At 38.3% G+C, this 10,365-nt stretch overlaps 1 protein-coding gene and 1 pseudogene across 5 annotated transcripts in view; both read right to left on the bottom strand.

Annotated features, from left to right (window-relative positions):
• The window catches only part of LOC116673702 (gastrula zinc finger protein XlCGF8.2DB-like), a 325,201-nt pseudogene that overhangs the window by 33,096 nt on the left and 281,740 nt on the right, over positions 1-10,365 (bottom strand).
• The window catches only part of carm1l (coactivator-associated arginine methyltransferase 1, like), a 14,901-nt gene that overhangs the window by 3,025 nt on the left and 1,511 nt on the right, over positions 1-10,365 (bottom strand). For 4 of the 5 annotated variants that reach the window (XM_032505919.1, XM_032505920.1, XM_032505917.1 and 1 more), the window contains exons 3-11: positions 8,768-8,890; positions 8,535-8,692; positions 7,798-7,902; positions 5,302-5,412; positions 3,532-3,709; positions 2,944-3,034; positions 1,892-1,973; positions 1,384-1,469; positions 282-371 (exon numbers count right to left, since the gene is read on the bottom strand). In XM_032505919.1, the coding sequence (XP_032361810.1) occupies positions 282-371; positions 1,384-1,469; positions 1,892-1,973; positions 2,944-3,034; positions 3,532-3,709; positions 5,302-5,412; positions 7,798-7,902; positions 8,535-8,692; positions 8,768-8,890 (1,024 nt within the window). The remainder of the gene's footprint in view (positions 1-281; positions 372-1,383; positions 1,470-1,891; positions 1,974-2,943; positions 3,035-3,531; positions 3,710-5,301; positions 5,413-7,797; positions 7,903-8,534; positions 8,693-8,767; positions 8,891-10,365) is intronic. The other variant, XM_032505921.1, reaches the window with a different exon arrangement.

The following is a 10,365-nucleotide window of genomic DNA, read 5'->3' as shown; positions in this document are numbered from 1 at the left end:
GTGTTATATGACGCTAAAGGAGACAACCAAGCGTGTTACAAGACGCTAAAGGAGACGACCAACCGTGTGTTACATGACGCTAAAGGAGACAACCAAGCTTGTGTTACATGACGTTAAAGGAGACGACCAAGCTTGTGTTACATGACGTTAAAGGAGACAACCAAGCGTGTGTTACATGATGCTAAAGGAGACGACCAAGTGTGTTACATGACGTTAGAGGAGACAACCAAGCGTGTTATATGATGCTAAAGGAGACAACCAGTTTTTTGTTTGTTTCTTACTTGGATCCCAAATAGGCCACGTCGAACCAGAAGGCAAGTCCATGGACCAGACCGGGCTGCAGCAGGGAAAACACAAAGGGGATCTCTATTCTGGAAGAATCAAACACAAGTCTCAGGAAGCTTTTTTTTGCATTTCTAATTATTATTTTAACTAGTACAAGAAATGCAGCAATAGCAAGGGTCTCACTATCACACTATCCTCAGTCATAAATGTCAAAAAGCACCAGAAACATTGAAAGAAGCCCCAAAAATGTCAAAAGAAAGGGTCAAAAAATTTTTTTAAAAGGGACAAATTACAGAAAATAGGATAAAAACAGAAATGTTGAAAAAAGGCATCAAAAATGTTGAAAAATAATGAAAGAAATTATATCTAGCTACAAAACAGCCCCAAAAGTCTGAGATCAGGGTTTCCACAGGTTTCACCAAGTCAAATTTAAGAATTTTACAAGACACTTTTAAGACTGTTATGACCTTTATAAATTATGAATTTAAGACCTCTGTCCCAAACAAAGTCAGATGTCAGAGTCTGGAAACACTGTCTGAAACAATTCCCTGATTTCCTCATTGGCACTATAGGACTGGTGTCTAGATTGGCTGCTGTGTATGTTGCATTTTAGTCTAATTTGTTGTCGTAATACAGCAAATTCTATTTGGACTTGCGACAGAAAGAACTACTACACCAGAGAATAAAAATATTCTAAAGTGCACACTGCAACATTGCAATGAGCATTAGAGGTAGTGTTACATCGACGCTTTCAATACATAGGACGTATTGAAAATAATATAATACCTAGAACACAGTATGGCAGCGAATTTAAGACTTTTTAAGGCCAAAAATTTAGATTGTGAAATTTTTTACGTTTTTAGACTTTTTAAGACCCTGCGGAAACCCTGAGAGTCGTTTTTATGGAGATGATACAACGTTTTGGCTCATAGGTGCAAATTGGATTGCAAGGAGACAAAAGTTCCACTCGTCTCGTCAATCTTTGGTCTGAATTGGGCTTAAAATTGATTCACATTCACGTCCACACTGGCAGCAACGGTGACAAAGACGAAATCTCTGGTCTGAATATTGTGAATGAACAGTGATTCTGCATCTGACCGCTGTAAATCTTCTTCTTTAGCCTCCATGAAGTTGATGCAGTGCTTCACAGACCTGGCCATCAGGATCTGCACATCAAATGTGTCCTGAAAAACCAAAACAAATTACACAAAGAATAATTTTGCAAAACAAAATTAAAATGCAATCCATGTACACGTTGTCCTTTGTCCCGTTCAGTGCCAACCACTTTATAGTAAAGACATTCAGGAAATTTTTCAATATCTTTGACTTTAGTTTTCTGCACTGTTTGATTTGGCCTTACATTTTCACTATTTAGAATGTATTACTATATTGTACGTATTACTCATCTTTTTAATTGTCTATATAACTTAATCTTATTTATAATTTTTCCTTTTTTACTATTATACTTGGTATATGTGTCCCTATTGCACTGTGGTTCGGAGAGAAATGTTTTTTTAGTCTGAATGTCTGGCACATATTGCAGATATGACAAAGTTGACTTGACTTAACAAAAAAAACACAAGATAAAGTGTTTTGTTGAACATACCACTATGGGTTGCCTAAAGAACTCGTCCACTGCAGCGCTGTGAAGAGCACTCAGGTTCACTCCGTAGAGGTTTCTCTGCTGCCTGGAGAACCAACAGGGATCGCATTAGTTCGAGTCTACTATTTTAGTCTCTTTCTATTTGCTTTTTCAAAAAACACACACACACACACACACACATAGAGTTTTGTATAAAGTACTTGAAAGCAATACTTGAGTAAAAGTATAAGTTTCTTACCAGAAATGACTTTGGTAGAAGTTAAAGTCTCCTTTTAGAATATTACTTGAATAATTTTTTGACATTAAATGTACTCAAGTACTAGAAGTCAAGGTACAAGTAAAAAAACAACTTTATCGCCAAGGAGTGGGGCGTTATCTTGGTAATTTAGGAGCAATGATTTGCCAAACCTGCTTTTTTCAGTCTATCAAATTTCTTCTGATTTTATTTTGTAGTAACGAGTAACTAAGATGCTTATGGAAAATGCCCCCGGACCCTTCTATGGGATTGGAGGTCCTTCATATTCCAGTGTTCCTTCTTCTTCTTTTTTTAACCCTGACCAGTTTGCATGACTGCATTGAAAATTTAATCACATAACACATTTGGAATTCAGATATGATTCTCCCAAGTCTCCTATATTAAACAATAAGAAAGTAAGACATCTTTCTTGTATACAAAGATTAGTACTACTCTTTGTGGCAGAATTTATTATTATGATCATCTTAATTATTTCCAAGATTTTGTATCAACATGGTCCATAAATGTATGTAGAATTGCAGGAAATGGGGTTCACATTGGAAAAACTGTTTTGCCAGATCCCCTGTTTTGTGTCCACCCCCATGCACGCGCACACATGCACACAATTTTCTGCTGTGAGTCAGGACTGGACCTGAACCCGACCGTTTTACACCCAACAGGAAATATGGCTGACTGAGGTCGAGCCCTGAACATGTGTGTCTGCGTGAGCAAGACAGAGTCTGAGGGAAAGAAAGAAAGCCAGTGTGTTTGTGTCCTGATGCATGGATTTATGCATGTGTATGCATGCATTAGTCCAAACCAGAAGCTAGCCCGTGCGTAGTGTTCGAGGTAGAGCTGCTCGTCGTTGAAGGGAGCCAGATGAAGATCTCCAAACGAGGGAAACATCAGACCTGCAGAAAGAGAGAGAGAGAGAGTGCTAACTAAACTGCAAAAGAGACAGAAAACAGAGAAATACAGTGAGAGACACAAACCAGAGGCAGAGCCAGACGTTGTAAACATTGGGGGCTCATCCCAATACCTAGAAGAGGGTCCAGGGTTATGCTACATTTACAGCAGCTATATAAACTATTTGTCAACGTATTTTGCGAAGTATCTGATAAGAATGTCTAAAAATCTAAATATCATTTGGGAAAAACATAGTAACATTTTCTTTTCTCTAACATTTGATTCTTTTTTCCAATGTTTCTGTTGCTGTTTTCCCATTTCTTTCGCCCGAATTTTGTGATTGCTTTTTAAACAAAACAACAAAAAAACAATGTTTTTGGGACATTTTCGTCTAATGTTAGCTAAAGTAACAGGGGAAAGGCGGATAAAAAAGCCTGTATTTATTACAAAATTCAAACATAGGATTTGGAGGTTTTCTGATTTGTTTCTATCTTCCTTCTACCGTTGGGTTTGAGCCATTTTCTGGATCGCAAGAAGCTCTCCATGAGTCTCTGATTGAGCAGCATGTATCCCATTGGTTCAGAGACAATGACGTCCACCATGTCGGGACAGCTGATCTCGTCCACTTCCCCTTCCAGGACACTGATCCGCTCCGATAGACGGTTACTGTGGACCAGGATCTGCACAGGAGACACACATATCCTGACTTAGATAACAGGAAGACAGGTTTCTGCTGGGGATGGAGCCAGACAGTGTAAACATTGGGGGCTCAGCCAAATTCTAGAGGGGGGTCCAAAATCATTCTCATAAATCATATTTTTTGGCAGAAGTGATATTTCTACATGACAAATAATTTCCTAGTAAGTGTTGTAGAGTCATAGAAAACCAACAGACCCAACAGCCATAACATGCATGCTGCTCATTCTGTGGAAATTAATCTGTAATTGAAAGGGGCATTTTAAAAATAATAGCAGTGTTGTGTTCAATCAGTGAGGTGATTGATTCTGTGAAGAAACAGGTGTCAGTGATGGCCCATATTTAAGGAAGGAAGGAAGCAAATGTTGTGCATGCTGGTTATAGTGTATTCACACTGAAATACTCAATGGGAAATACAAATGGGTCGTTCAGACATTGCTCTGAGGAACAGCCGACTTTGATTAAAAAGTTGATTGGAGAGGGAAAAACATATAAAGAAGTGAAGAAAAGTATAGGCCGCTCAGGCAAAATGATTTCAAATGCCTTGAAATGGCATCCATAGCCTGAACGACGTGGGAAAAAAACGGTCAACTACCATCGAAATGGATTGAAGAATAGCAAAAATAGTAAAGGCTCAACCAATGATCAGCTCCAGGAAAATAAAAGAAGACTTATAGTTACCTGTGAGTACTGTTCAGATCAGAAGAAGGCTATGTGAAGTAAAGCTATCAGCTTGAAGTCCCATTGCTGAAAAAAGTACTGAATAGGTTGAAGTTTGCCAAAGGACACATTGACTGGCCAAAGGAGAAATGGAGCAACAATCTGTTCTTTTTGGGTTTAGGGGCCACAGACAGTTTGTCCGAGGACCCCATGCACTGAATTCAAGCCACGGGACACTGTGAAGACAGTAAAGCATGGTGGTTATGGGGATGTTTCTCATATTGTGGTGTTGGGCCTATTTATGGCATACCAGGTATAATGGATCAGTTTCAATACATCAAGATACCTGAAGAGGTCATGTTGCCTTATGCTGAAGAGGTAATGCCTTTGAAATGGGTCTTATATATATATATATATATATATATATATATATATATATATATACACTCTGTTCTCAGTCCTGTGAGCTTCAGCATCTCCCTGCAGCCCCTATCCTTCTGAACTCTGGGCCAGATGGTGCCGCGACCCATTAACTCCACAGAATGCCACGCTCTGCATTTGATGTATGCACTGTGTGCTATCTGGTGCATTGTGGTCTTTCTCTCTTTTGGCTCTTTCTAGGCCAACATAAATAGAACTTTCCTCTTCAGGCTCTGCGTGCAAGCTCACAGTTTAGCTTACTTACCGAAAAGCTTAATTTTCTGCACAGAAAAAGCTTTAAAAAGGCAAAGACAGAGGCATGAGACTGACAAAAACACCTAAAAAAAAAATTAAAAGTTAAAAGTGACAAAAAGTGTTTAAAAAGGAAAACCGAAAAAGTGTCAAAAAGTGTATGTAAAAGCGTCAAAAACATGTAAAAGCTTCTGAGCTGACACTATGGTAAAGCAGACATTATAAAGGCTTCAGATGGACTGACCTGTGTAAACTTGGCCATAGGGCTGGACTCAACCAAATACACTCTGCTGGCTCCTGCCTGGACTGCAAAGAAAGACAGAACACCAGAACCACAACACACGTCCAGAACCACCTACAGAGACACAAAAAAATCGCCATAACTGCTTAAAAAGGTTATATTTTACCTGAAATCACCATCCCAAACCCACCTAACTCCATGTAAACAAACAGTACTTTTTGCGTGTATAGAGCATTTTTTCCACATGTAAATGGGTGAATAAAAGGTTTATTTCAACCAAACCAGAGTGGTGATTGTTGGAACAGAGGAAAAATGAACCAAGACAACTTTTGATGAGTTTTGGTTTTGTTTCTATCCAATTTGAATGAAGTATATTTTACACAGTGTCCACAATTCCAAAACGACCCTCCCAGCTGACAGTTGAGTTTTATGCAACCAAGCAGAAGTCTTGCCAACTATTCTTTCTGTTTTTCTACTTCTTTGGGCTTTTCATGCCCATGCAGAAAACGTGATGTCAGAGACATGGGATGACGTGCAAAAAAGACCTCCACAACGTTTGAAACTTAAAGGTTGCCATTACATGGTATGGACCCCTGTGAGGCAAATCTTCATTTATCACTATCTGTCCTTTTTTATTTTGTGGAAAGCTTTAAAAAAGTATAATTCCAAGTCTTATTTTGGAGTTTTGGCCATGTCTAAGGATTGTGATAACATTGTAGTTACCTAAAGTTCTTGGGGGAAACCACTCAGGAGTGACTAACTTGTATGACTTGCAAAGAAGCATTGAATGAAATCTTGATTAACCACAGCGTAATGTCATGTAGTGTCCCTCCCATCCTACCCAACAAGATTAGAGATTACCAAATAAGGTCCTTCTTCACTCATTTATGCTTGGGTGAAGATGCTTTTCGATCATTTAACCAGTGGTGGAAGAAGCAGGGCTGTAGTACTTGAGTCCGGACTCAAACTCGACTCGGTTTTCGGTTGTCTCAGACTCGTTGGTAGTTGGATTCGGTCTTGTCTCGTACTTGGTCATTGGACTCGCCATATATTTTAGATAGTTTCAACCGAGTCCAGCACTATATGCTTTTTTTTCTTCAAAACAAAACCATTGATGAAGAGTGCTTGTTCAGAAAACAGGTATTGGTTTAATTCAAACCCCATCTAGAACAGGCATTGAGATTGGCCGCCTGGTACGCACCTGGCTGCATCATATGACTCAATCATCAGGTGTCAATAATTTTCGTTTTGGCCACAAACACAACGTCAGCGAGCCCTTTGTGCAATGAATACTTAAAATGACTAATGTCAAAGTACTGATATCACACTGTAAAAAATACTCTTACATGTAAAATTTCTAAATTGAAAATGTTACTTAGGAAAAAGTATGTAAGTACCATTAGGAAAATGTACTTAAGGTATCAATAGTAAAAGTACTCAATGCAGAAAAATCCTCACGTTAGAAACTGGAAACGATCAAAACCGTTCTGTCAATCAAAATCGTCTAATAATTTTAACTGTACTTGTTGGGTAGTTTATATTCGAAAACAAAATCATATTTTATAAAACTACAGGTGTTTTGTGTGCAAACCCTCATTTGTAAAGCAACTAATAGATGAATGATGATCTCAACATACAGTAGATATAGAACATTAGATATGACATTGCCATTTTAGGGTGGAACCACTTGGCGGCCATCTTACCAAGGTCAAGTTTTAGAATTGCTTCTTTTGGAACCAATGGGGAAAGAGGCTCCGGTTTTCTTTATGATCCTCATATTGTTTTTTCCTATACATCACTAGTAGTTTTACTTCAAAGTAATGACCGCAAGACAACTGTGCCTTTCTAAAATGAAACGAAAAATAGAGATTTGGGTGGAATTTCGATTGATATAGCTCCAAGAGAACAAGTGATTTGTTCAATCATAAAGATAATCTCATAATTTGTCATTTATATTGCAAAAAAAGAGGGAAAACTGGCCTAGGGCGAATACTCTAGGTAAGATTTCTGGTCAATCAAGTTTTGGTTTGCTGTTGGACGTCTGAATAAAAAACAACCCTATAAGTCGTTTACAATGTTTTGTTATTATTTTTGTCGTTATTGGTGCAATATGTTATAGTTTTTAAGGCATTTGTTCAAGATTGTTGGTATTTATTTTGACTTTTCTGGCATTTTTCTGATGTTTTTGAAATTTCTTAGATAATTTGTGGTGTTTTTTTTGTACTTTGACATTTTTTTCATTAGCGGTGCAGTTTTTTAAGTTTTTTTTTTTTTTTACCAGATTTTGTGACATTTTTTGGGGGAGTTATTCTGGCTAGAAAAGGAAAAAGAAGGAAATCTGGCCTAAGGTAAATTCTTCTGGTAAGATTTCTGACCAACCCAAGAACAGCTTTCTCTTGCATCACATTTATTCACAGCTTTGGTCCGCTGTGAACACAAACAAACCAAAATACCCACATAATAACATAATATGTGAAGTGGATGTGAAGTTTGAGTCACCTTGTCTCTGAAGTCTCTCTCATTGACCAAAATGGCTCGGTGGTAGGTGGCGATCCTTAGGTAGTCCTGAAGCAGGCTCTGCTGCTGCGACAAACAGCTGTGGAACTACACAAACAAACAAAATGTCTCATTCAAGATAATCTATTACACCTGCAAAGCAAGGGCACAGCTTCTGGGGCTCCAGCCAAAAACATTTTAAAAGCCTCAAAGATTCAGGGCTTTGGAGAAAACAACTTCTACTTTGTGTCTTTTCGCCACAAAATTCTCTGCCCGGACTGGCAAATCAATGGTGCAACCCTACCTTGGTTATGGAACTAAAACATTAAAAATTAAAATAGAAACACCAGACAGTTTTTGCCTCTATTTAGGTGGCGGAGCGAAAATGAGTCATCCTCAACATTTGTTGTGTTCTGGTTTTTAGAATGATGAAACAGGATGTAAAAAAGCGACTAAAGGAAAAGAAAAGGGCATCAGAAAAATTGCAAAAGACACCCAAAACAGCAACAAAACCATCAACAAAATTGTAAAATCACAATAACAAATGTGCCAAAATGGAGAAAAAAAATGCCAATAGGATGTTTCTATCTAACATCTTGTTTTTTTCTTCATAAATTATGTTCAGATTTTAGACATTCTGTTATTAAATATCTTTAAAAAAAATTGCACCGGACTAGGATTACACCCCAATGATTACACCGTTTGGCCCCGCCCCTGCTGCAAAGTCGGAAAACATTGACCTCGGAGATCTGTGTGGGGACGTTTTCAGCTTTTGATTCAACCCCAGTGGGATGTCTCCTAGAGGGTGTTTGCTTTCCTCTCTCATCTCCTTCGGTGTAACCTTCCCTGGCCCCTTCATCATCCCCTCTCTTCAGTAACTGCTGGAAGTTCTTCATATCTGCAGAGTCAGAAAAGCCATTTTAACTCATAATTCCCAAAATGATCAGCAGATATTAATATATATTGTACAGACCAGTTGGAGTTTTGAACCGCAGGAGGATACTCAGCTTGCCGACGGTGAACAGAAAGGACTGTCCTCCGACCTGGCAGAAGTCCGTCTCCTTGGAAACGCTGAACTGGAAGAGTGTTCTGTTGGCTGGACACAAATCAGTTTCACCTTTGTTTGTTCCTGTTTTATTGGGTTAAATCATTCTCTGTGTGTGGCTCCGTGTTCCCTGTTATGTTTTCCTATAACACTGCAAAATAATTCATGCTAATCTATAAATAAGAAAACATGGCATGAGTGTATGTGGAGACTACACAAAGTTTTTCATTGGCTCATTATTCTACATTTTTAAGGCTTTTGATCAATATTTTTCCTGTTTTTTCTTACAATTTTTGCATTTATTTCAAGATTTTTATGCCATTTTATTTGATGTTTTTGCAGTCTTTAGACATTTCTGGGTGCTTTTTCAACTTTGTTGGCATTTGTTGACATTATCTGTATCCTTTTTGTAAAGTTTTTAGGCTTCTTCCAACATTTCTGATGCATTGTTCTGACATTTTTGTTTCTTTGAACAAATTTGGTGCTTTTTTTCGACATTTGTGTCGTTTTTTCCCGACATATTTCTCGCTCCTGAAAAACACAGTCAAAACTAAGTGAAGGTAACGAGACACAGGTCTGTCTATGAACAGTTCATGATTTGGGAGGAAACATGACGACTGTTTTGACGGAACAGCAGCATTAAGCCTCGACCCACCTAACTGTTAAAACATTTTCACAACCTTCTGAGACAGAGACACTCGCCCACGCTTTAAAACAGCACTTCTGATTCATAGTTTAATCATTTTTTAACCATAACAGCTAGCAACTCACCAAAAGTTGCATCTGAAACCTGACGAGTTAGCGGTCACGGAGGTCTCTTCCGGGTCTTTCTAGCCTCTACAGGTGATTTTCTATTGAGCCTGGAACTTCCAGCCTCTTTCGGGGTCGTTGGGCTTTAAATCCAAACTGTTGCATCCAAGATTTATCCACTTTATGTCCATAATTCATCGCGTTTTGGCTTATTTCTGCCGCTAGCTCGCGGCTCCGTCTCTCCTCTGTGTCTGTTTAAGGAAATAAAGGCCCCAGTATGCCCATATATGAGAGATAACGTCACCCTCTTGTATGGAAGGCCAGAAGGGACAAAAAGGCCAATAGAGGCGCACTATTTAGACACACATTTGCTTGTATAGCATTGCTGTGGGTTTAATATCAATAAATATGACATTATTATGTTACTATTGGCTATAAGTAAATGTCATGAGAGCAAAAGCGTCTTGACTTTCTTTGAAAAAATGCATATATTTTGTCAACTGTAGAAGTTACAATGATTATTTCTTCACAGTGTGACTCCCAAGACATATGAGAAGTATTTTAAAGAGGAAAATGGCTTATTTATTAAGTGTCTGTCTGTGCTATCAATACATATCTGGAAAATTCATATTCCGTTTTATTTATTTATTTGTCTTTAAGGCCCTACAACCATTTTTAACATGCAAGTGACCTCACTGCAACCCAATTATTCTACTAACCCAGTTTGTCCTAAAAAAAATGATGTTCATATCTTGACTGTAGACCACAGGGTTGAT

Source organism: Etheostoma spectabile, chromosome 24, assembly GCF_008692095.1.
Source record: "Etheostoma spectabile isolate EspeVRDwgs_2016 chromosome 24, UIUC_Espe_1.0, whole genome shotgun sequence".
Taxonomy (NCBI): domain Eukaryota; kingdom Metazoa; phylum Chordata; class Actinopteri; order Perciformes; family Percidae; genus Etheostoma; species Etheostoma spectabile.
This window is presented reverse-complemented; position numbering and strand designations above follow the sequence as displayed.